Here is a 21,303-nt window from a genome sequence, read left to right on the forward strand (position 1 = left end):
ATGACAAATTTACTAAATGTCAACAACTTTAAAGGGCGATATGTTGGAAACTAGTTCATTTCTATTAGGATCAATAGCTCAACCCTTCTAATTTAAAGTGTGGGCATCCTATCAAAACTTGGAAATGAGTTTCATAACATAGTTTAGTGAGGGTGCATATGGAATTTCTCACATTTTAAGCACATCATCTTCATGTGATTATCATTGTATTCTTTGAGAGAAAGCTCTTTCATTTTTTGTATTCAATCTCCCTCTGTCACTTGTGACTAGTTTAGTAGAATGTGACTTGGAAGAAATCTACGTGTTCCTCAACAAAAGATTCCTTATCATTGGGATCAAAACTTAAGTAAAATCCAGCTTATACAGCATCTCACTAAAACAATTGACACTCAAGAATGAGAAATCTCTGTATTTGAGAAATCACTGACTTTCTGGCCAGTAGGAGGTGTCAAGAAGGTAAACATCTTACGCACTTAGACATTTAGACATCTGACAACTGTCCAAGAGACATTAATAAATGACTGAATTCTTGGGCAAGGCAATAACTCCACTTTGAAAGAACTTACAGACAATTATGTTTTCATGATTAAACACAAGAATAAAAAGAAGCAAAACAAACAAAAAAAGTCCATGCATCTCCTGACTACTCCAGGAAGTAGTCAGTGGAGTTTACTTAGCAGGCGCTCCCACGTACACTGCAGTATGAAGGTAGGTTCTGTTATCGAGGGATCCAGGCCCAGCCAGGGCTGTTGGAAATCTGACTTAAGCATCCTAGACTATGTCCTATGGGACATTTAGAATCTGAAGAAGAAACTAGTTAACTCTTACCTGCAAAAAGCCACTAGGATCATTTTCCTTAATCACCTCCAAGCAGTACTCCATGAGACCTGTGGTCTGGCGCAATTTCACTGTGCAGTGAGAGATCTGATCTCGAACCACCTAGGATTAAAAAGAGAACAGGATGGTCCAAAATGGCAGAGGGTAGAAGAGAAGCAAATTGGACCATTGGAAAGCTTCTTCAAACCAGAATCCATTCCATCCTGGAATGGAACTAAATTTATGAGACTATTTTGTAGCAATGTCTGCTGTGGATAAGGGCTCTGGAAGACAGATGGGATAAGATTCACAGAGGAAACTGGCAACAACAGGACCCATCAGAAGGGAAGGCAGATCGATTTTGGAACCCTAGATCTGGTGACTTTGGAGCATCAAGGAATACCTTCCAAAGCTCCTCCTTGTCCTGCTCTTTTCTGTGAAGCTGACTCTGCTGTGCGAAGTTTTCTGGGTGTCTGTAGAGGAGCTGTAGCTCCCCAAGGTTTGGCTGCAGCTGTGCTTCTAACACTGTCTACCTTCAGCACCCTCAACCTTAAAGAGCAGATACCACCATCTGAACCCAGTTCCTGTCCTTTCCTGCCCCTCCCCACAGCCCCATGGTCAATTGTTCTGTATCTTTTTCCTTGTGTGGGTGATGGGGGACCTGGAGGGCCAAGGTGGAGCTTGGGAGAGACAATGAGCTAATGACAAGCTGGAGAAAGAAGACAGATACAGAATTAAGTTTTAAGAATAACCCAGCGAAGCCACTGCCTCATTTGGAGAACAGTTGTAAAGACTGCTCATTTGCCAAGCTGTGAGTCTGCTTTAACCTACATAGGCATCTCTTTGAGCAAGTGGTTTCTGTCTCCAAGAAGCTGTCTGTGTTTAGTGATGAATACATGACATTCCTTGAAAAGTTTTTTCTTCAGAGGTATTTATCATGTGTCCTCTGCTCAGTAACCCAAATCTTGAATGCCCATATATTTCCAAAGATGGGGTCCTGCCATATTGCCCAAGCTGGTCTTGAATTGCTGGGCTCAAGCAATCCTCCTGCCTCAGTTTCCAAGTAGCTGGGACTACATTGCACCTGTCTTTGAATGGTTTTTGAAGGGTCAAATTGAAGAAGGGTTTTCCAGGAACCATAATTACTCACATCCTCAATATTTATACTACTTTGCAAAAGCCTAAAAAATATCTAGTATTTTGGATTTTATGGATAATAACCAAAAGAGATTCTAATAATTATTTTAAAATGCTCCTTGTTCCTTCTTTTCATTTTTGGTTATAAATTTATTTTCCATTAAAATTATTTCATCCACTTTCTAAAACAAGCAGGAGATAGATGAAAAAAGCAAATACTCTTATCATTCTAATGTAAATTTTTAAAGTATTTTGACATTTCTTTTTGGTTTTTCTCTAGAACCAGGCCTATTTATTGTTGCAGTCATTGTGTATGGCAATTTTACCTTCCCTTTCCCTCAACTTAATACTGTAACACAGGCATTTTTCATGTTGCCACCATCAATGGTTACAAAAATATCCTATTGAATGGGTAATCTTAATTTGTTTAATCATTCCTGTTCTCTTATTATTGGACATTTAATTTCTATCTAATATTTTGACAACTCATTCATTCATTATTTCTGATTTTTTGCTCCTAATGTTTTATTGTGGCAAAATATACGCAACATGACATTTTCCATTTTAACCATCTTTAAGTGTATAATTCCATGGCATTAAGTACTTTCACATTATTGCGCAACTATCACTACCATCCATCTCCAGAACATTTTCATCTTCCCAAATTGACTCCGAACCCATTAAACGTCTCCATTTCCCCTTCCTCCCAGCCCCTGGCAACCACCATTCTACTTTCTTTTTCTATGAATTTCACTATGCTAAGAACCTCTTACATAAGTGGAATCATATAACATTTGTCCTTTTGTGATCAGCTTATTTCACTTAGCGTAATGCCTCTGAGATTCAACCATGTTGTAGCGTGTGTCAAAATTTTCATCTTAAGAGCAAATAATACTCTGACCTATTTTGTTTATCCACTCATCCACTGATGAATATTTTCAACTACAATGAATAAAACTATTATAAACACGAGAGTACAAATATCTATGTAAGTCTCTGCTTTCACTTCTTTGAGGTACTACACCCTGAGGTGGAATTGCTGGATCATGTGGTAATTCTACATTTAATTTTTTCAGGAATCACCATACTGTTTTCCATGGCAGCTGTACCATTTTACATTCCCACAGCAATGCACAAGGGTTCCAATTTCTCCACATCCTCACCCACACTTATTACTTTCTCATTTTTAAAAATATAGCCATTGTGAAGGTATAAAGTGGTGTCTCGTTGTGTTTTGATTTGCATTTCCCTAATGGCTGGTGATGCTGAGCATATTTTCATATATTTATTGGCCATTTGTGTAGCCTCACTGGTAATCAGGTCTTTGCCTATTTTTAAAACGGGTTTGTTGTTGTTGTTGAGTTGTAGGAGTTCTTTATATATTCTGGATATCAATCTCTTATCAGATATATGATTTTCAAATATTTCACACTGTTGTGTGGGTTGCCTTTTCACTCCTTGTGTCCTTTGAGACATAAATATTTTAACTTATTGATATTTTCTTTTGTTTCCTTTGCTTTTGGTGTCATATCTGCGAAATCATTGACAAACTCAATATCCCAAAGCTTTTCCCCTGTGTTTTCTACTAAGATTTTGCAGTTTTAGGTTTTATATTTAGATATTTGATCTATTACAAGGTAATTTTTGGATATGAAGTTGGGTAAGTGTCTAACTTTATTTTTTTTTTTGCATGTGGATATCCAGTTTTCCCCACACCATTTATTAAAAATACTGCCTTTTCCCCATTGGATAGTCTTGGCAGCCTTGTGGAAAATCATCTGAGCATGTAAAAGTTTATTTTTGGATTCTATTCTGTTACAGTGGTCTTCATGCCAGTATCCACTATTTTGATGACTGCAGCTTTGTAATAAGTTTTGAAGGTAGCAAATATAAGAACTTCAACTTTGTCCTTCTTTTTCAAGATTGTTTTGGCTATTTAGGTCGCCCAATTTTCTGACAGATGATTTGTTATTGCTTTTTAAATTTTAATAATAATTAAGTAAAATAAAATGTAGGATTAAAAATCTCTTTGTTGTCATTGGTGAAAGGAAACAGCTCTGATGGAAAGATTACTTGTGTGAATTTTGGGAGCAATGAATTAAGTTCGCAGGTTGATTTATTTTCTTCTCACATCCAGTACGCCTGACAACCACCATCACCATATGTTCGTCTGGGCTCAATGAGTGCAAATTATTTTATTTTTTATTCAGAAAATAACGGGAAGGTTAGGCTTCTGTCTCTTGGGGAGAAAAAACCCCACATGTGAAACATCTAAAAATTAAAGAGTGGTGGCCTACAGCTAATATGCTATTCCCCTTTGTGGTATGAGGCTGAACTAACTTGTTATCAGGATGACATTTTTTATATTTTGGTAGCCAGTGTATTGGTGCTGCTAGGTAGCAGACACCTCCACAGTCATCATTTCATTATCTAAATGACACTTGCCCTTTGACTATGGGTACTGGAAGTCTGAATAGCAAGGACAGATAGAATCTGAGCACTATAACCCAGAGTCCGTCTGCTTTTGATATAAAATAGACTGAATGATTGTATTTCCTTTCCAGAGGATTCAGTTCAATGATGCATTAATGTACTGAAATAAATACATTACTCAGTCCTCATAAAATTCCATGTTTGCTTCTATAAATTTCCTTATCAAGCATGGTTTACTGGGTGCTGAAGGAGCTGTCTGAGTGTGGGGCTCTCTGCTGACTGTAAAGAAGCTTAATTGTTGCACTGCCAAATTACCAGGGAGTTTCAGCAGGGGTTTGCTGTTGGCTCCTGTATTCTATGAGTCAGGCTTCTTGGAAGGACTCAGTATTCCTGAGTTCCTGGCCCTCACTGTTGATACAGTTGATTTCAGTCCACCTTTTTACATTTTAATCAATCATTCACAATGATCACAACAGCCTGTGATAAAATCACTGCTTAAAATTAAACTACAGGGTTCCCAGAGAAGCATTTTTGGTGCCCTGTAATTAACTTATATTTTCTGAATTAATTTAGCAAGATTTCCCACATTATAGAAATCAGCCAGATTATCTTGAATCAGATCTTTAAAGAGCATAAATACTTTCACTCTACTTGTCTTTATCAACTCTTACTTGCTACTTTCTTCAACCTGTGTTACTCATACCACATTTTGTGGTGATTTATTTCTACATTGAGTTTTTCATGGAAAATGATTCCCAGAAGCCAGGCCACCTCACTGTTGTCTTTGAATGACACATTTCTGTGCTTTGGCTCTGATGTGCCAGAGGACCCTGTGGCATCACGTTTGCAGTGGGCTGGATTCAAGAGGTCCTCTTCTCAGGGAGAGTGCAAGTTGCAGAATGACACAAATAGAGCCTGAGAGACAGTCTTCCTGCTTTCATCTGCACTGAAGCCTAAACCACCTCCCACCAGACAGTGAATTAATCCGTAGTCCACAGTTTCAGAGAAGGCTTTTTAAGTTTTATCAGCAGAGCCACCATCTGTTCTGGATGGCAAGTGCCTATCGATCATTGGAACAGTTTTATTTTGTTAAGTGGAAGATTTATAAAAGTCATTTATTGGGTCAGGATATAACACTGACACCTATTTGTTAAAAGAGAGTCTGAAGGACTGTTGTGTCCCTTTGAATTCTCAGACACTGTCAGTAGCACAGAGCAACCCAGGAGAGAGTACACAATACACAGGTAAAATTTTGTCCTGCTTGTCCACAATTACATTCCCATCACTAACAGGCCAATCTCCTTTCTCCAGTCAGTTCTAGTGATACAACCAGCAGCAAGATTTGAGGCTCATTAAAGGGAATTTCATTCCTAATACAACCATGACCTTGACACCTTCCCCCACCTTCACTTACCTCTACATTTTACATGTGGTTCTTTCAAAATTTTTCTTTACGCTTTTTAAATAAATGCCTTTTTCTTTCTTTCTTTCTTTTTCTCTCTTTCTTTTTTTTCTTTTTTTCTTTTTCCTCTCTCTCTCTCTCTCCCTTTCTTTCTTTTTGGACAGGGTCTCTGTCACCCAGGCTGGAGTGACGTGGCACACTCACAATTCACTGCAGCCTCAACCTCCTGGGCTCAAGTGATCCTTCCACCTCAGTCTCCTTGGTAGCTGGGACTACAGGCACATGCCACCACACCTGGTGAATTTGTATATTTTTGGTAGAGATGGGGCTTCTCCAGGTCATCCAGACTGCTCTTGGGCTCAAGTGATTCTCCTGCCTCGGCCCCCCAGAGTGTTGGGATTACAGGTGTGAGCCACCATACCTTGCCAATGTCTTTTCCTATAGTTCTCTCATTATAGATTTTGACAAGATATCACTAATGAACTACCGCCTAAGTGAACACTAACTTTCTTTCTCTACTATTTCAAAAAGTTCTTTCTTAAATATAAGCTACGTCTTTCCATTATAGTTTAAAACAATTTCCCCTAAGCATAAGGTCATCCTTTAATCCTTTTTGTTTAAGGTCCAGTGCAGTTATCTCCTCAGTATCTGTGGGGGATTGATTCCATGATTCCCTGCAGAAGCCAAAATCTGCAGATGCTCAAGCCCCTGATATAAAATGGCACACTATTGGCATATAGCCTATGCATATTCTCCTATATCCTTTAAATCATCTCTAGATTATTTGTAATACTTAATTACAATATAAAAGGTATTATAGTATATTGTTTAGGGCAGGGGTGCCTAACCCCTGGGCCGTGGAGTAGCACTGGTCTGTGGCCTGATAGGAACTGGGCTGCACAGCAGGAGGTGAGGGGTGGGCCACCTCCTTTCAGATCAGCAGTGGCATGGGAGCAGGAACCCTATTGTGAACTGTGCAGGCAAGGGATCTAGGTTATGAGCTCCTTATGAGAATCTAATACCTGATGATCTGAGGTGCAACAGTTTCATTCTGAAACCATCCCCCACCCTGCCCCACCACCCCCTGCAGCTCTCTCTAATAATGATATTAACATTATATTATTAATAACACAATAACATTATATTATCAATACAATATTAATTATATTATTTTTAATAACACAACATAAATTATTCTTATTAACATAATAACATTAATGAAACTATACCATTTTATGTCAGGGACTTGCACATCTGCGGATTTTGGTATCCACAGGGAATCGTGGAATCAATCCCCCACAGATACTGAGGAGACAACTGTACTCCATGGAAGACAACTCCATGGAAGAAACTGGTCCCTGGTGCTGAAAAGGGACCAGTTAGGGTTGGGGACTGCTGGTTTAAGGAATAATAAGAAGATAGTCTGTACGTGTTCCAGGAGAGACTTTGTTTTCAAATATTTTCAATCCATTGTTGGTTGTATTCATGGATGCAAAACCCATGGATATGGAGGACTGATTGTACTTTTCAGATGCAAGCTTGAGGAATTTGTTCTCCATGGGTCCTTTAAATCAGGAGGGGGTTTCTATGTGTCCTGCCATGTCCTAAAGCATGATGACCAACTGATGCTTTGAATTAACTGTGTGAATTAAAGGTGAAGTGCTTTGGCTGTTAGATCTTTCTGGTATTAAAGAAATCTCCTGTTTTTTCCAAGAGTAAAATGTTATCTACCATATCATTGTCACATTCACTAAAACTTAGAGCATTTAACTTAAAGAGCATTTTAAATTCTCAAATGCCACCATTCTCCTCCATAGTTTAAGGCAAATATTTTCCCTATTCTCTTGATACCACCCTCTGTACTAATGTTATTAATTTACCCATACTGGCAACTAATCATTTCAAAGGAAAGTCTGACGCTTTGAGTTTTTAATCAAGAGAAGGATCATTTAAACATATTAAATAAGCCACACACCTGTTTTTAGGATGTCTTGAGATTTTTAACAGTAAAGCTGTGAAATTTCTATTCTACAAGTGTGAATATCACCAATGCCTTATCAATAAACATTGAGTGGAATATGCAAAGCATGCTCTTAGTGTATAGAATACTGTATCCTTGTATAGAGAAGTAAATGAAAGAAGATATTCAAGACATTGAGAGAGAGAGAAGCATATTGGGCAGCCCCAACCATACAGGAAAACATTGACCACTGAAGGTGGCTGCAGTAAGAGTGAAGCAGTATGTTGTTTCATAGGATGTGAAGTGTAGTAAGAAACAGTGGATTATTCCATCCTCCTCAAAGTATGAGTGAGGTGCCTTTTGGACGTGAGAAGTGTTACCCATATCTGGGCTGAGGCAAAAAGTATGAAGGAAGTTCTGAGACTGACTTTCGTTGACCTTGCCAAAGTGAGTAGGGGGCCGTTCAGTGGTGTATCCCCTAACCTAGTCCTCCAGCTGTGTATGGCGCTTCCTGGTAATTCCATGGGTGGCCTGGGCACCTTATCCCATACAGACACTCTTGGGATTTTTGCTCCTACATGGTGGGAAGCAGAGGACTGCAAAATATGCCAAATGAAACTCTGAAAGGAACTCATCATTAATCATGGGCTTGTAATCAATCAGAATTGTGGTTAAATGATTAGAATTGATTTCTACAGACTTCTGCTGAGGGCAACTGAACACTTCAAGTTGTTCTAGAGTGCCTAATTTTTCCAAATGTCTTCATTGTAATGGAATAACTGAGTCCTTTGCTGTTAGTTTTACAGGGATTGAGGTGGTTCTTGGCTTAAATTAGTTGTTTGTTCTTCCTAGTAATGGCTGTAGCCAGTCAAATAATATATCATTATTTTTAATTTTTTTGTGAGCTGGTATTGCCTGCCTGCCTGCCTTCCTGCCTTCCTGCCTTCCTTCCTTCCTTCCTTCCTCCCCTTCCTTCCCTCCCTCCCTCCCTTCCTTTTTTCTTTCCTTCTTTCTTCCCTTTTTCCCTTCCTCCCTCTCTCCCACTTTCTTTCTTTCCTCTCTCTCATCTGAATCAAAGGATTATTTTCCTGTAATAAAACGATGGCAAAATAGCGGCAATATGCAGTTCATATGCCAATAATATCCACAATTTAAATTTGTGTTCTTAATTACATGTGATATAATTAATTTTTGGCAAACATAATGGGATTATAACACACAATACATGTTAAATAATAACAAATATAATGATGAAAATTACTATAATTATTCTAACAAAACTCAAATGTTACACTAGGTCTCAAAATCAAGCATTCTACAGATAACTACAACTGGCACACAGAAGCCCTCAGTAAATATTAATGTGAAGACTGTGTAACATGGTAAGCTTCATCACCAGCCCTTAGCATCCTTGCTGAGTAATTATGTGGGTATGTTAAATTTACCCACCATACATGGAAACTGAAAACTAGACTTTCTCTCCAGAATCATTTGGAATAACTGTAACATTTTTTTCTTTCAGAGGATCTTAGAGTTCAAAGGTAACCAAGAAAATACATATCACCTCTTGCTATTCAATGTGTGAATTTATTCTAAAATATTAGAGAGAGCATATTTAAGACAATTTCAGAGTTATTTCAAATTGTGAATGTTACATAAACAAAAATAACTTTCAGATATTCTTTGGGCTTATCAAGAGAAAGTGGCATATGTAAAGTTTCTGAAGAAAGCACAGATCTCAGTAATGGCACAATTTAGTTTAAGTGTCATCACAATTTCCTGGTGAGAAGCACAGATAGTGAGGAAATTTCAGGCTGTCTTCAGCTAAAGCAGACCTGGGAAGGATGTTAACACAATGGACAGATCAAGACAAAACACCTGGGGGTCCAGTGTGCTCTGCTGATTGTTGGAATATTGCCCAAGTAGTTCCAAATATGAGTTAGTCACATTTTACTTGGAAGCTCAAAAACACTTCTTCCCTCAGTAGCTATCTGACATTCGCTTTAGTTCACTACATTCTGAAAATAGATATTTGGCTCCCAGCATTTTTTCAAACCACAGAGTAGTATTAACTATAATTTACATTTCAAACAGTTTTCCTCAAACATGACCACATCTGCATATGTCTCGAAAGCTTTTTTTAGCTTTTAAAAATAGCTCACCCGGCCAGGCGTGGTGGCTCACGCCTGTAATCACAGCACTTTGGGAGGCTAAGGCGGGCGGATCAGAGGTTGGGAGTTCAAGACCAGCCTGACCAACATGGAGAAACCCTGTTTCTACTAAAAAAATACAAAATTAGCCAGGTGTGGTGGCACATGCCTGTAATCCCAGCTACTCAGGAGGCTCAGGCAGGAGAATCACTTTAACCCGGGAGGCGGAGGTTGCAGTGAGCCGAGATTGCACCATTACACTCCAGCCTGGGCAACAATAGCAAAACTCCAACTCAAAAAAAAAAAAAAAAAAAGCTCACCAAACTTTGTGAACTGTTTTATACAATGATCAATTATGAACTCATGCCACTAACAAATTTCACAGGTTCATGAATAATAACACCAGTGTATGGACTAATTGTACACTATGAACTCTGGTATCATAGAAAACAAGCCCCTGGAAACTCTTCTTCAGTGTGTTAAATGAAACATATTTCCAGTCGTTCTCTCTCAATGATCTCAACAATAATAGTAATATACACTGACGATCATGCTAAGTGCTTTGCAATGCCCTATGAGGTACCACTTTTAGCCTTATTTTACACACGGATGAAATAAACTTTTGAGCAGCACACTTGCCTAAGGTGAGAAACCTAGTAAGTGAGAAAGTATGTCCTCTCACCCCAGCCTCTGTTACTCAGAACGTGGGCTCTTTACCACTCAATTCCATCTTACCTCAGAACCAGAACTATTAAATCTGTTCAGGCAATCAGTGCTTTCAGAGATGGACATGAAGGATTATAGACTGTGTAAATACACACTCACTTTCCAGCATCCCTAGTTTTTTGGATGGCTCAAGGAGCCAGAGTTGCCAGAAAAATACACATACAACTCCTCTCTTTGTCAGTAAAAAGCAGGGCCTCATACAACTCAGCCAAAGGGAAGCGGAAGAACATAAGATTATCCCTGCAGGACAGTGAGTGATGGGTTAGCCAACAAAGATAGAAAGAAGCACTGTGCTTGGCAAGTGATGTCTATAAAAGGCCAGTCTTTTCTCACAAATCTGAGTAGCAGTGAAAGTGACAAGAAAGGGAAAAGGCAGGGGGAGAGAAGGAGAGTGAGTGAGCCGTGGAGGCCTGTATCAATGGTCATGATGGTGTGAGTGGCACTGGTGGCTGTTTTTGGAAGCAATGACAGATATAATCATCTGAAAACAGCAGAGAAACAAATCACTTGAGACAGAAGACAGAACAGCTCCGCTGCTGTGGTGGACAGCCAGCCACCTGTCTCTGGTTTCTGCAGTCCTTTAAGGTCTGGGCAGGAAACTCCAGGCTGGGCAGGGTGGAATGAGGGCAGGCAGCTGCCTCTGCTCAGCAGCCCCCAAATGCATCCGCATGCCCCGCTGGGGCAGCCCAGCCAGCACAGATGGACCCTCAGAGGAGGGACGAGGACACAGTCATGCGATGTGGCATCCCAGCAATGTGTGAAAGCCATTCCTGAACAATGACATCTGCAGCCACAGCACAGTCCTTAACTGATTTTCACGCAATCCTGTTCTGCAGAGGCAGCATAAAGCAGGAGAGCAAGGGGGCTTCTCATGCCTTCTGGCATTCTTTGATGGGAATAAATGATGCATTTGCAATTGTCAAAAATGTCTCTCTTCCCTCCAGATTGCTGTCTTTATGTCTCTCCCATATAGAAAACCTGGAGTTGGCTGCATGCAGTAGCTCACATCTGTAATCCCAGCACTTTCGGAGGCCAACGTGGGCAGATCATGAGGTCAGGAGATCAAGACCATCTTGGCCAACATGGTGAAACCCTGTCTCTGTTAATATACAAAAAATCAGCTGAGTGTGGTGGCACACACCTGTAGTTCTAGCTACTCGGGAGGCTGAGGCAGGGGAATCACTTGAACCCAGGTGGCAGAGGTTGTAGTGAGCCGAGATTGTGCCACTGTACTCCAGCCTGGGCAATATAGCAAGACTCCATCTCAAAAAATAGAAAAGAAAAAAAAAAGAAGAAAATCTGGAGTTGCCCTACCATTACCATGTGACTATTGCAAACTGTTCACCATATTCTGTTTTAAAATGCCAGGATAGTATTTGCAATGTTTCAAAAAAGATATTTCCATTAAGGAAAAAAAAATTTTGAGGAGATGATCCAAGATGGCCAAATAGGAACAGCTCTAGAGTGCAGTTCCCAGTGAGAATGCAGAGGGTGAGTGATCACCGCCATTTCCAAACGAGTTTTTACTGCTCACAGAACAGGAGATTCCTGGGCAGAAAAGTGCCATAAGCCTCCAGCAAGGCTGTTTCAGCTGGTGCAGTGGGTCTCTGCACAAAAACTCACACAAATCTGGGTAGCCGTTTCAACTGGTGCTTGGAATGCCTGGAAGACAGAGTCACCCATTCAACTGAAAAAAAGGGGGCTGAAACAAGGAGCCAGGTGATCTGGCTTGGCAGGTCCCACCCCAACAAAGACCAGCAATTTGAAATGCTCTGTATTGAGAGTTTCACAGCAAGCACAGCTGGACCCAGGATGGTCTAGCTCTGTGGGGGGAAGGATGTCAGCCATTACTGAGGCAGTCCACCACTACTGAGGCAGTCTGCCATTACCGAGTCAGCCCACAACTATGGAGGCATTCCACCATTACTGAGGTAGCCCACCACTACGGAGGCAATCTGCCATTACTGAAGCAGTCCACCATTACCGAGGCAGTCCACCATTACTTGAGGCAGACTGCCATTACCGAGGCAGTTCTAACTATACCTCTATAAACAAAATGGCAAGGAAGTTCACACAGCAGCTGGGCAGAGCCCATGGCAGCTCAGCAATGCCTCTGCTGGCAGACTGTGACTAGGCTACCTCCTTGCTGGCAGGGCAGCTCTGAAAAGAGGCAGCAGCACATCAAGAACTTATAAATAAAGCCCTACCTTCCCAGGACAGAGCACCTGTGAAAAAAAGGCAATTACGAGTTCCACTGCAGCAAACTAAATGTGCCAGCCCAGCAGCTCTGAACAGAACAATGGAGCTCACAGCTCAGCACTTGAGCTCCTATAAGGGACAGACTGTCTCCTCAAGAAGGTACCTGACCCCTGTATATCCAAAGAGACACCTCAAAAAGGAGAGTTCAGGCTGACATTTTGTGCGTATCCTTCTGGGACAAAGATAACAGAAGAAGAAACTGGCAGCAACCCTTACTGTTCTGCAGCTGCCACAGGTGATCCCCAGGCAAGCAGGGTCTGGAGTGGACCTCCAGCAGTCCTACAGCTGAGGGGTCTGACTGTTAGAAGGAAAACTAAAAAACAGAAAGAAATAACTTCATCATCAACAAAAAGGATGTCCACTCAGAGACCCCATCCAAAAGTCACCAACTACAAAGACAACAGGTAGATAAATCCACAAAGATGAGAAGAAACCAGCACAAAAATGATGAAAACACCCAAAACCAGAACACCTCTCCTCTTCCAAGGGATCACAACTCCTTACCAGCAAGGGAACAAGGCTGGATGGAGAATGAGTCTGATGAATTGACAGAAACAGGCTTCAGAAAGTGGGTAATAACAAACTTCTCTGAACTAAAAGAACATGTTCTAACCCAATGTAAAGAAGCTAAGAACCTTGAAAAAAGGTTTGACAAGATGCTAATGAGAATTAACAGCTTAGAGACAAATATAAATGAATTGAGAGTTGAAAAACACAACATGAGAACTTTATGAAGCATACACTAGTTTCAACAGCCAATAGCCAAATGGACCAAGCAGAAGAAAGGATATCAGAGATTGAAGATTAACTCAATGAAATAAAATGAGAAGGCAAGATTAGAGAAAAAAGGAGTTAAAAGAAATGAACAAAGCCTCCAAGAAATAGGGATTATGTGAAAAGACCTAATCTACGTTGATTGGTGTGCCTGAATGTGACAGAGAGTATGAATCCAAGCTGGAAAATACTCTTCCGGATATTATCCAGGAGAACCTCCCCAACCTAGCAAGGCAGGCCAATATTCAAGTCCAGGAAATACAGAGAACACCACAAAGATATTCTGCAAGAAGAGTAACCCCAAGGCACATAATCCTCAGATTCACCAGGGTTTAAATGAAGGAAAAAATGGTAAGGGCAGCCAGAGAGAAAGGTCGAGTCACTCACAAAGGGAAGCCCATCAGACTCACAGTGGATCTCTCAGCAGAAAGCCAGAAGAAAGTGGGGACCAATATTCGACATCATTAAGAAAAGAACTTTAAACCTAGAATTTCATATCCAGCCAAACTAAGCTTCATAAGTGAAGGAGAAATAAAATCCTTTATGAACAAGCAATTGCTGAGAGACTTTATCGCCACCAGGCCTGCCTTACAAGAGCTCACGAAAGAAGCACTAAACATAGAAAGGAACAACCAGTACCAGCCACTCCAAAAACTACCAAATGGTAAAGAATGTTGACACAAGGAAGAAACTGCCTCAACTAATGGGCAAAAAAACCAGCTAGCATCAAAATGGCAGGATAAAATTCATACATTATAATATTAACCTTAAATGTAAATGGGCTAAATGCCCCAATCAAGACATAGACTGGCAGATTGGATAAAAAGTCAAACATTGGGTGCTGTATTCAGGAAACCCATTTCATGTGCAAGGATACACACAGGCTCAAAATAAAGGAATGGAGGAAGATTTACCAAGCAAATGGAGAGCAAAAAAAAAAAAAAAAAAAAGCAAGAGTTGCAATCCTAGTCTCTGATAAAGACAAAGAAGAGCATTACATAATGGCAAAAGGATCAATGCAACGAGAAGAGCTAACGATCCTAAATACATATGCACCCAATACAGGAGCACCAAGATATATAAAGCAAGTTCTTAATGACCTACAAAGAGACTTAAGACTCCCACAAAATAATAATGGGAGACTTTAACATTCCACTGTCAATATTAGACAGATCAATGACACAGAAAATTCACAAAGATATCCAGGACTTTAACTCAGATCTGGACCAAGCAAATCTAATACACATTTACAGAACTCTCCACCCCAAACCCACAGAATATACATTCTTCTCAGCACCACAACACACCTACTCTAAAATTGACCACATAATTGGAAGTAAATCACTCCTCACCAAATGCAAAACAACTGAAATCATAACAGTCTCTCAGACCATAGTGCAATCAAATTAGAACTCAGAATTCAGAAACTAACTCAGAACTGCACAACTTCATGGAAACTGAACAACTGGCTCTTGAATGTTGACTGGATAAACAGTGAAATGAAGGCAGAAATAAAGATCTTCTTCGAAACCAACAAGAACAAAGACACAACAAACTAGAATCTCTAGGACACGTTTAAAGCAGTGTCCAGAGGGAAGTTTATAGCAGTAAATGCCCACATGAGAAGCAAGGAAAGATCTAAAATTGACACCCTATCATCAAAATGGAAAGAGCTAGAGGAACAAGATAAAAAAAACTCAAAAGCTAGCAGAAGACAAATAACTAAGATCAGAGCAGAACTGAAGGAGATAGAGACACAAAAAAACCTTCAAAAAATCAATAAATCCAGGAGCTGGTTTTTTGAAAAGATCAACAAAATATACCACTAGCCAGATTAATAAAAAACAAAAGAGAATAATCAAATAGATGCAATAAAAAACAATAAAGGGGATATCACCACAGATTCCCACAGAAATACAAACTACCATCAGAGATTACTACAAACAACTCTATGCACACAAACCAGTAAACATGAAAGAAATGGATAGATACCTGGACACTTGCACCCTCCCAAGCCTAAACCAGGAAGAAGTCAAAACACTGAATAGACCAATAACAAGGGCTGAATTTGAGGCAGCAATTAATAAGCCTACCAACCAAGAAAAGCCCAGGTCCAGATGGGTTCACAGCTGAATTCTACCAGACATACAAAGAGGAACTGGTACCACTCCATCTGAAACTATTCCAAATAATCCAAAAAGAGAGAATCCTTCCCAAATCATTTTATGAGACCAACATCATCCTGATACCAAAACTGGGCAGAGACTCAACAAGAAAAGAAAACTTCGGGCCAACACTCATGATGAACATAGATGCAAAAATCTTCAATAAAATACTGGCAAACTAATTGTGACAGCACATCAAAAAGCTTATCCACCATGATCAAGTAGGCTTCATCCTGGGGATGCAAGGCTGGTTCAAGATATGCAAGTCTATAAACGTAATTCACCACATAAACAGAACCAAAAACAAAAACCACATGATTATCTCAATAGATGCAGAGAAGGCCTTTGACAAAATTCAACAGCCCTTTATGCTAAAAACTCTCAATAAACTAGGTATCAATGGAACGTATCTCAAAATAATAAAAGCTATTTATGACAAACCAACAGCCAATATCATACTGAATGGGCAAAAACTGGAAGCATTCCCTTTGAAATCTGGCACTAGACAAGGATGTCCTCTCTCACCACTCCTATTCAATACAGTATTGGAAGTTCTAGCCAGAGCGATCAGGCAAGCAAAAGAAATAAAGTGTATTCAATTAGGAAAGGAGGAGGTCAAATTGTCTCTATTTGCAGACAACATGATTGTCTGCAGCCCATCGTCTCAGCCCAAAGTCTCCTGAAACTGATAAGCAACTTCAGCAAAGTCTTAGGATACAAAATCAATGTGCAGAAATCACAAGCATTCCTATACACCAATAACAGACTTAAAGAGAGCCAAATCAAGAATGAACTGCCATTCACAATTGCTATAAAGAGAATAAAATACCTAGGAATACAACTAACAAAGGATGTAAAGAACCTCTTCAAGGAGAACTACAAACCACTGCTCAACAAAATAAGAGAGGACAAACAGATGGAGAAACATTCCATGTTCATGGTTAGGAATAATCAATATTGTGAAAATGGCCATACTGTCCAAAGTAATTTATAGATTCATTGCTATCCCCATCAAGCTACCAATGACCTTCTTCACAGAACTGGAAAAAACCACCTTAAACTTCATAGGGAACCAAAAGAAAGACCACGTATGTGCTAATCACCCTCTCCTTCCCTGACAGCTTTGCCGAATCCTGTAGGCAGGAATGTAAGTGGTCATTAACACACACTTCCTCCAATTTGGACTACTCAGTTGCCAGCTCTTGAGGTACTCCATGACCATTTTAGCTGCAAGTAATCTTTCCCTGTCACAACTTCTATGACATTGGGCACCGCTCTCCTGGAAGCCCACTCTCTATCTGTGTTGGAGTCAGCTGTGGGTATAGCTTATCTCTTCCATTGAACTGTAAACTCCACAAGGGCAGGACTCCTTCTGAGCCACCTTTTATGTCCCTCTCTCCTCTTGTCCTTTGCCCAGCACCATGAGAATATGGTCAGACCTCATTTCTCCCTTCATCTTAATCCCATGCCAACACTGCACACCACCTACCCACTACCTGCCACTCTGAGGCCTGATGGCCGCATGTGTGAGCCCTAGCTAAGTGTGTACTGCTGGACCCCTTCTGGTTTGCTCTGCCCATCCACTCATCCTTCCTCTCACATTTTGTTGCCCTGCACCAATGGGGTGATAGGTGGAATAGCAGATGTCTCCTGGAGGGCCAGTCCTGCCAATAGGGTCCCATTATTATAGCCAATTGATTCTACTGTGTCATGACAAACTTCTGTACAGTTTCCCACTGTAAAGTTCAGTTGAGGAGTTAAGACAAACCATGTTTGTTTTCTAGAAAGCACAAATTCTATTTCTCAATTCAAAAACACATTTTTGCCTCTTTATGGCCATCCTATGTAAAATTTCAACCCCCATCCCCAGTACTCACTATCCTCTTTTCCTACTGTTAACATTTTTCTTAACACTTTTTACTAATATGCTCCAAATTTTCTTATTTATTGCTATGGTTTAAATATCTCCTCTAAAATCCATGTTGAAATTTAATTGCCATTATAAAAGTATTAAGAGGTAGAGCCTTTAAGGAGTGATTAGGATGAATGCTATTATCTTGGGAGTGGGTTAATTATCATGGGAGTGGGCTCCCAATAAAAGGTGGAAGTTTGGGCCTATCCTCTCTGTTTCTGATGCTCGCTATCCTTCTGCCTTCTGCCACGGGATGATGCAACATGAAGGCCCACCAGAAGCCAACAGCATGCTTTTGGACTTTCTAGCCTCTAGAACTATGAGCTAAAGACAATTCTATTGTTTATAATCACCCAGTCTCTGGTATTCTGTTATATCAACATAAAATGGAGGAAGACACTTATCTTGCTTATTATTTATCCCTCTTGATAGAATATAAGTCCCATGAAGGCAATAATTTTGATTTATTATTCCTGTGTCCATAGCAGTTCCTGGCCCAGAAAAGTCACTCAACAAACATAATTTAGGTAAATGAAGGAGTACATAGTGAATGGAGGGATGTGTATGCTCCTTTCTGGTCAGACCACTGGCTGCCCAAGGCTGTGGACATCCTCTCTTCCTGTCCAGGGGAAGGAATTCTCCCAGCCTGTCCATCATGCCCCCCAGAAGCCTGGCTTGTTGGCTTTCTGTTTTTTCCCATGATGCAGCACTCACCTTCAGCTTGTGCTCATGCTCCTTGTTGACACGGGCCAGCAGCTGGGCTTTTCTTCTGTTGAGGGCATCGATGAGGGCATCACACTGGGCCACCAGACAGGCTTCAAACTCCACACTGTTCTCCTGTGTAATAGAGCACATTTCTCAACTGCAAGGTGCTGGGTGCCTTAGGCTGCCAGAGAAAACAGAGCTCCCCCATCCTCCTGAAGGGAATGAAAAGGAACTCTGCCCACAATGCACATTTGGTAATTTAAAAAAAAAACTGGATAAACTTTATTCTACAGTGGTCATGTTCCACCTTAAATTTAGATTGAAAAGGATAAATATTTATTGCTTAAATTTATCAAAAGGAAATCATTTCCACAATTTGAATTAAATTAAATAAAACAAAGCTTTAGCTTATAGAGTTGGGCATGAATGCTTTTGAGGGCCATATACGTCTAGCTATATATGGTGGAAGCTGGCGTTCAAAAAGCCAATGAGGAGTGAGCAGGGCATTGCCGAGGCACAAGAAATCATTAAAATCAAAGGAATGAAGAAGAAAGAAAATGGCACTGGTCTTCAGTATTAACAACAATCCAATGAGAACAGAAGTTTATAAGATACAACAGTAATGGGCAAAAGTATTTGCCTCTTTCATTAAGAAGAGCAAATAGTAGGTGGTTAAAAACAATCAATGTATGTAATAGCGATCACCCTGGCATAAAAGTCAGACATGACCCAACACCTTGCAGCAGAAAGGCAGCTACATACTAAATGAATTATAACTTTCCCATGATGTTTAAATTAAATGCTGGATATAACATTTTTATTTTATTTAAATCTATACATGCCATAAACATTTCTTTTAAGCAATTCTTTCAATGAGTTATATGCATTTATTAAGGATAATCGTTTCAATGAGTTACATATACAATTTTGATTCCTAAGCCATAATCTGAAAAAAAGTAATGCACAGTGAATGAAAGCTAAATACTCACATAGTACTTACAAAGCACTACCCAGTTTATAGTAAACTATAAAGCTTTGGGGGCTGGCAAGGAAGAAATAATTTAACCCAACAAATTTTAATTTATTACTAAAGCCATAAAGAACTGTGTTTCTTTATATAATAATCAACTGATAGGCATTTAATAACTGTTTTCATATGCAAGGTCTTCATATAAGGAATGCATTAATAATTGCTTGAGCAATGCTAAATTTTGGATTTCAAGGCAATTGCTTTTGGGCTCTCAGAGAAGGCCCTTGGAAAACATCATTTAAGAGCTTTCTATGCCACATGCAGGGTAATATTGGAGTGTGGGGTGAGGGGAGACCTTCTCCTTGTAAGCTCGGTCATTGATTTAGAGCACAAAGAAAGCTTTGCTCTGATGAAGAGGCCCGGGCAGAGGCAAGCCTGGGGCTGCACATTTTATGCCAGTAGAGTAAAGAAAGAACTGATTGATAAACTAATTGCTTTGGAAAACAGAAGGAAGTATACAAAACTGCTAGGTTGTTAGGGAATCAAAAGTTTAACATGGGCCTGTGTGCCAAAAAAAGGCAAAGAAATCAGTGTGTAATTCTTTGAAAGGCTGGCTTCCATTTAATAATCCATACCTGCCTTGACATGGCGAAATATGAACTTAGTCAATTTACTGGAGGCCAGCAAAAAACAAGCTAAGGTTATTTCTGTGAGGCAAACTTCAAAACATAAGAGGGTCATTATTTTGGTGTCTCATATAGTTTATGGTTTTTCCCCTTCAGCTCTAGTGGAGAATTTATGAGCTCTTAAATGCTGCTTGAATTGCTTGCTGGTCATTGTGTCTAGATAAAGCAATCTGAAATTACAGTTGCCAGGGGATCACGGTGGAAAAATATTTAAATGTCTAAGTGGAGGAGAAGCATTATTGTGGGTCAGGGAGGAAGAAAAGAAGAACGAAAGGAAGGAAGAAAAAAAGAAAGAAGGAAGAAGGGAGGAATACAAAAGAAAAAAATGAAAGGCAGGAAGGAAATAAAGGAAGGATGAAAAAAAGAGAAAACTATGACCTGTTACCATTAAATAATACAATTATTACAAGGTGTTTTGAGAACCTACAGGGTCTTACAAACTCAGCAATAAGAACCCTGAATTTACAGAGAAATAGGCCTCTTTCTGCATATTTAGTAGTAGAGAATTAGGACCTCAGTGTGGAAGCCAGGAACCAGTTGGAAAATCAGGCTGTGTTTCTGGCTTGTTGGCAAAAAGAAACTACCTTAAGAAGGGGTATGTTTGAAGTTGATCTCTATGTGTGTTTGAATGTAAAGAACAACAACAACAACAAAAAGGAATTTTCCCATAACACATAAAAATAAAAGGAGAAAAAAACTCTCCTGCCGCACAATTATATATCAGCCCATGGGGTTTCCTTGTGTCCCAGGTAATGCCCATACCTGGATCTGCTGGACCATGTTGCGGAGCTGTACCAGAAACTCCTTGGCTTCCTTAGCCCTGTCTGACAGTCCGTTCAGCGCCTGGGAGAGCTGGCTCTGCAAAGACAAAGAAGGAAACCATGGAGCTATAATCACAGGATGCAGCAACAAGGCCACAGAGGTGTTTTCAGTGAGATTCAAAACTGGAAAATCATCAAGCTCCCCAGATTCCTCTCATCTGAGGTTGAACCTCTTTGCTGGCCTTTGTATGGGTAGATTCCAGTGTCCAGACTCCCTGGGCCCCTGAGTAGCTTCTCCTTGGAAGTAGTGAACACCTCTGGCCACAGCAGTCAAAGGCCCTTGCCAGCTGATATCAACCGAGAATTTCTTCATCTCCTTCATTGATTAATTAAGCAATCATTTATTGAATAACTATTATTTGCTAAGGACTAAAAAAGCAAAACAAA

General features: G+C 40.0%; 1 protein-coding gene across 15 annotated transcripts in view; it reads right to left on the reverse strand.

Annotated features, from left to right (window-relative positions):
• Window positions 1-21,303, reverse strand: part of TRIM9 (tripartite motif containing 9) — a 125,277-nt gene that overhangs the window by 34,388 nt on the left and 69,586 nt on the right. For all 15 annotated transcript variants that reach the window (XM_078334910.1, XM_035260504.3, XM_078334906.1 and 12 more), the window contains exons 2-4: window positions 20,858-20,953; window positions 18,449-18,571; window positions 829-939 (exon numbers count right to left, since the gene is read on the reverse strand). In XM_078334910.1, the coding sequence (XP_078191036.1) occupies window positions 829-939; window positions 18,449-18,571; window positions 20,858-20,953 (330 nt within the window). The remainder of the gene's footprint in view (window positions 1-828; window positions 940-18,448; window positions 18,572-20,857; window positions 20,954-21,303) is intronic.

This window comes from Callithrix jacchus, chromosome 8, assembly GCF_049354715.1.
Source record: "Callithrix jacchus isolate 240 chromosome 8, calJac240_pri, whole genome shotgun sequence".
Lineage (NCBI taxonomy): Eukaryota > Metazoa > Chordata > Mammalia > Primates > Cebidae > Callithrix > Callithrix jacchus.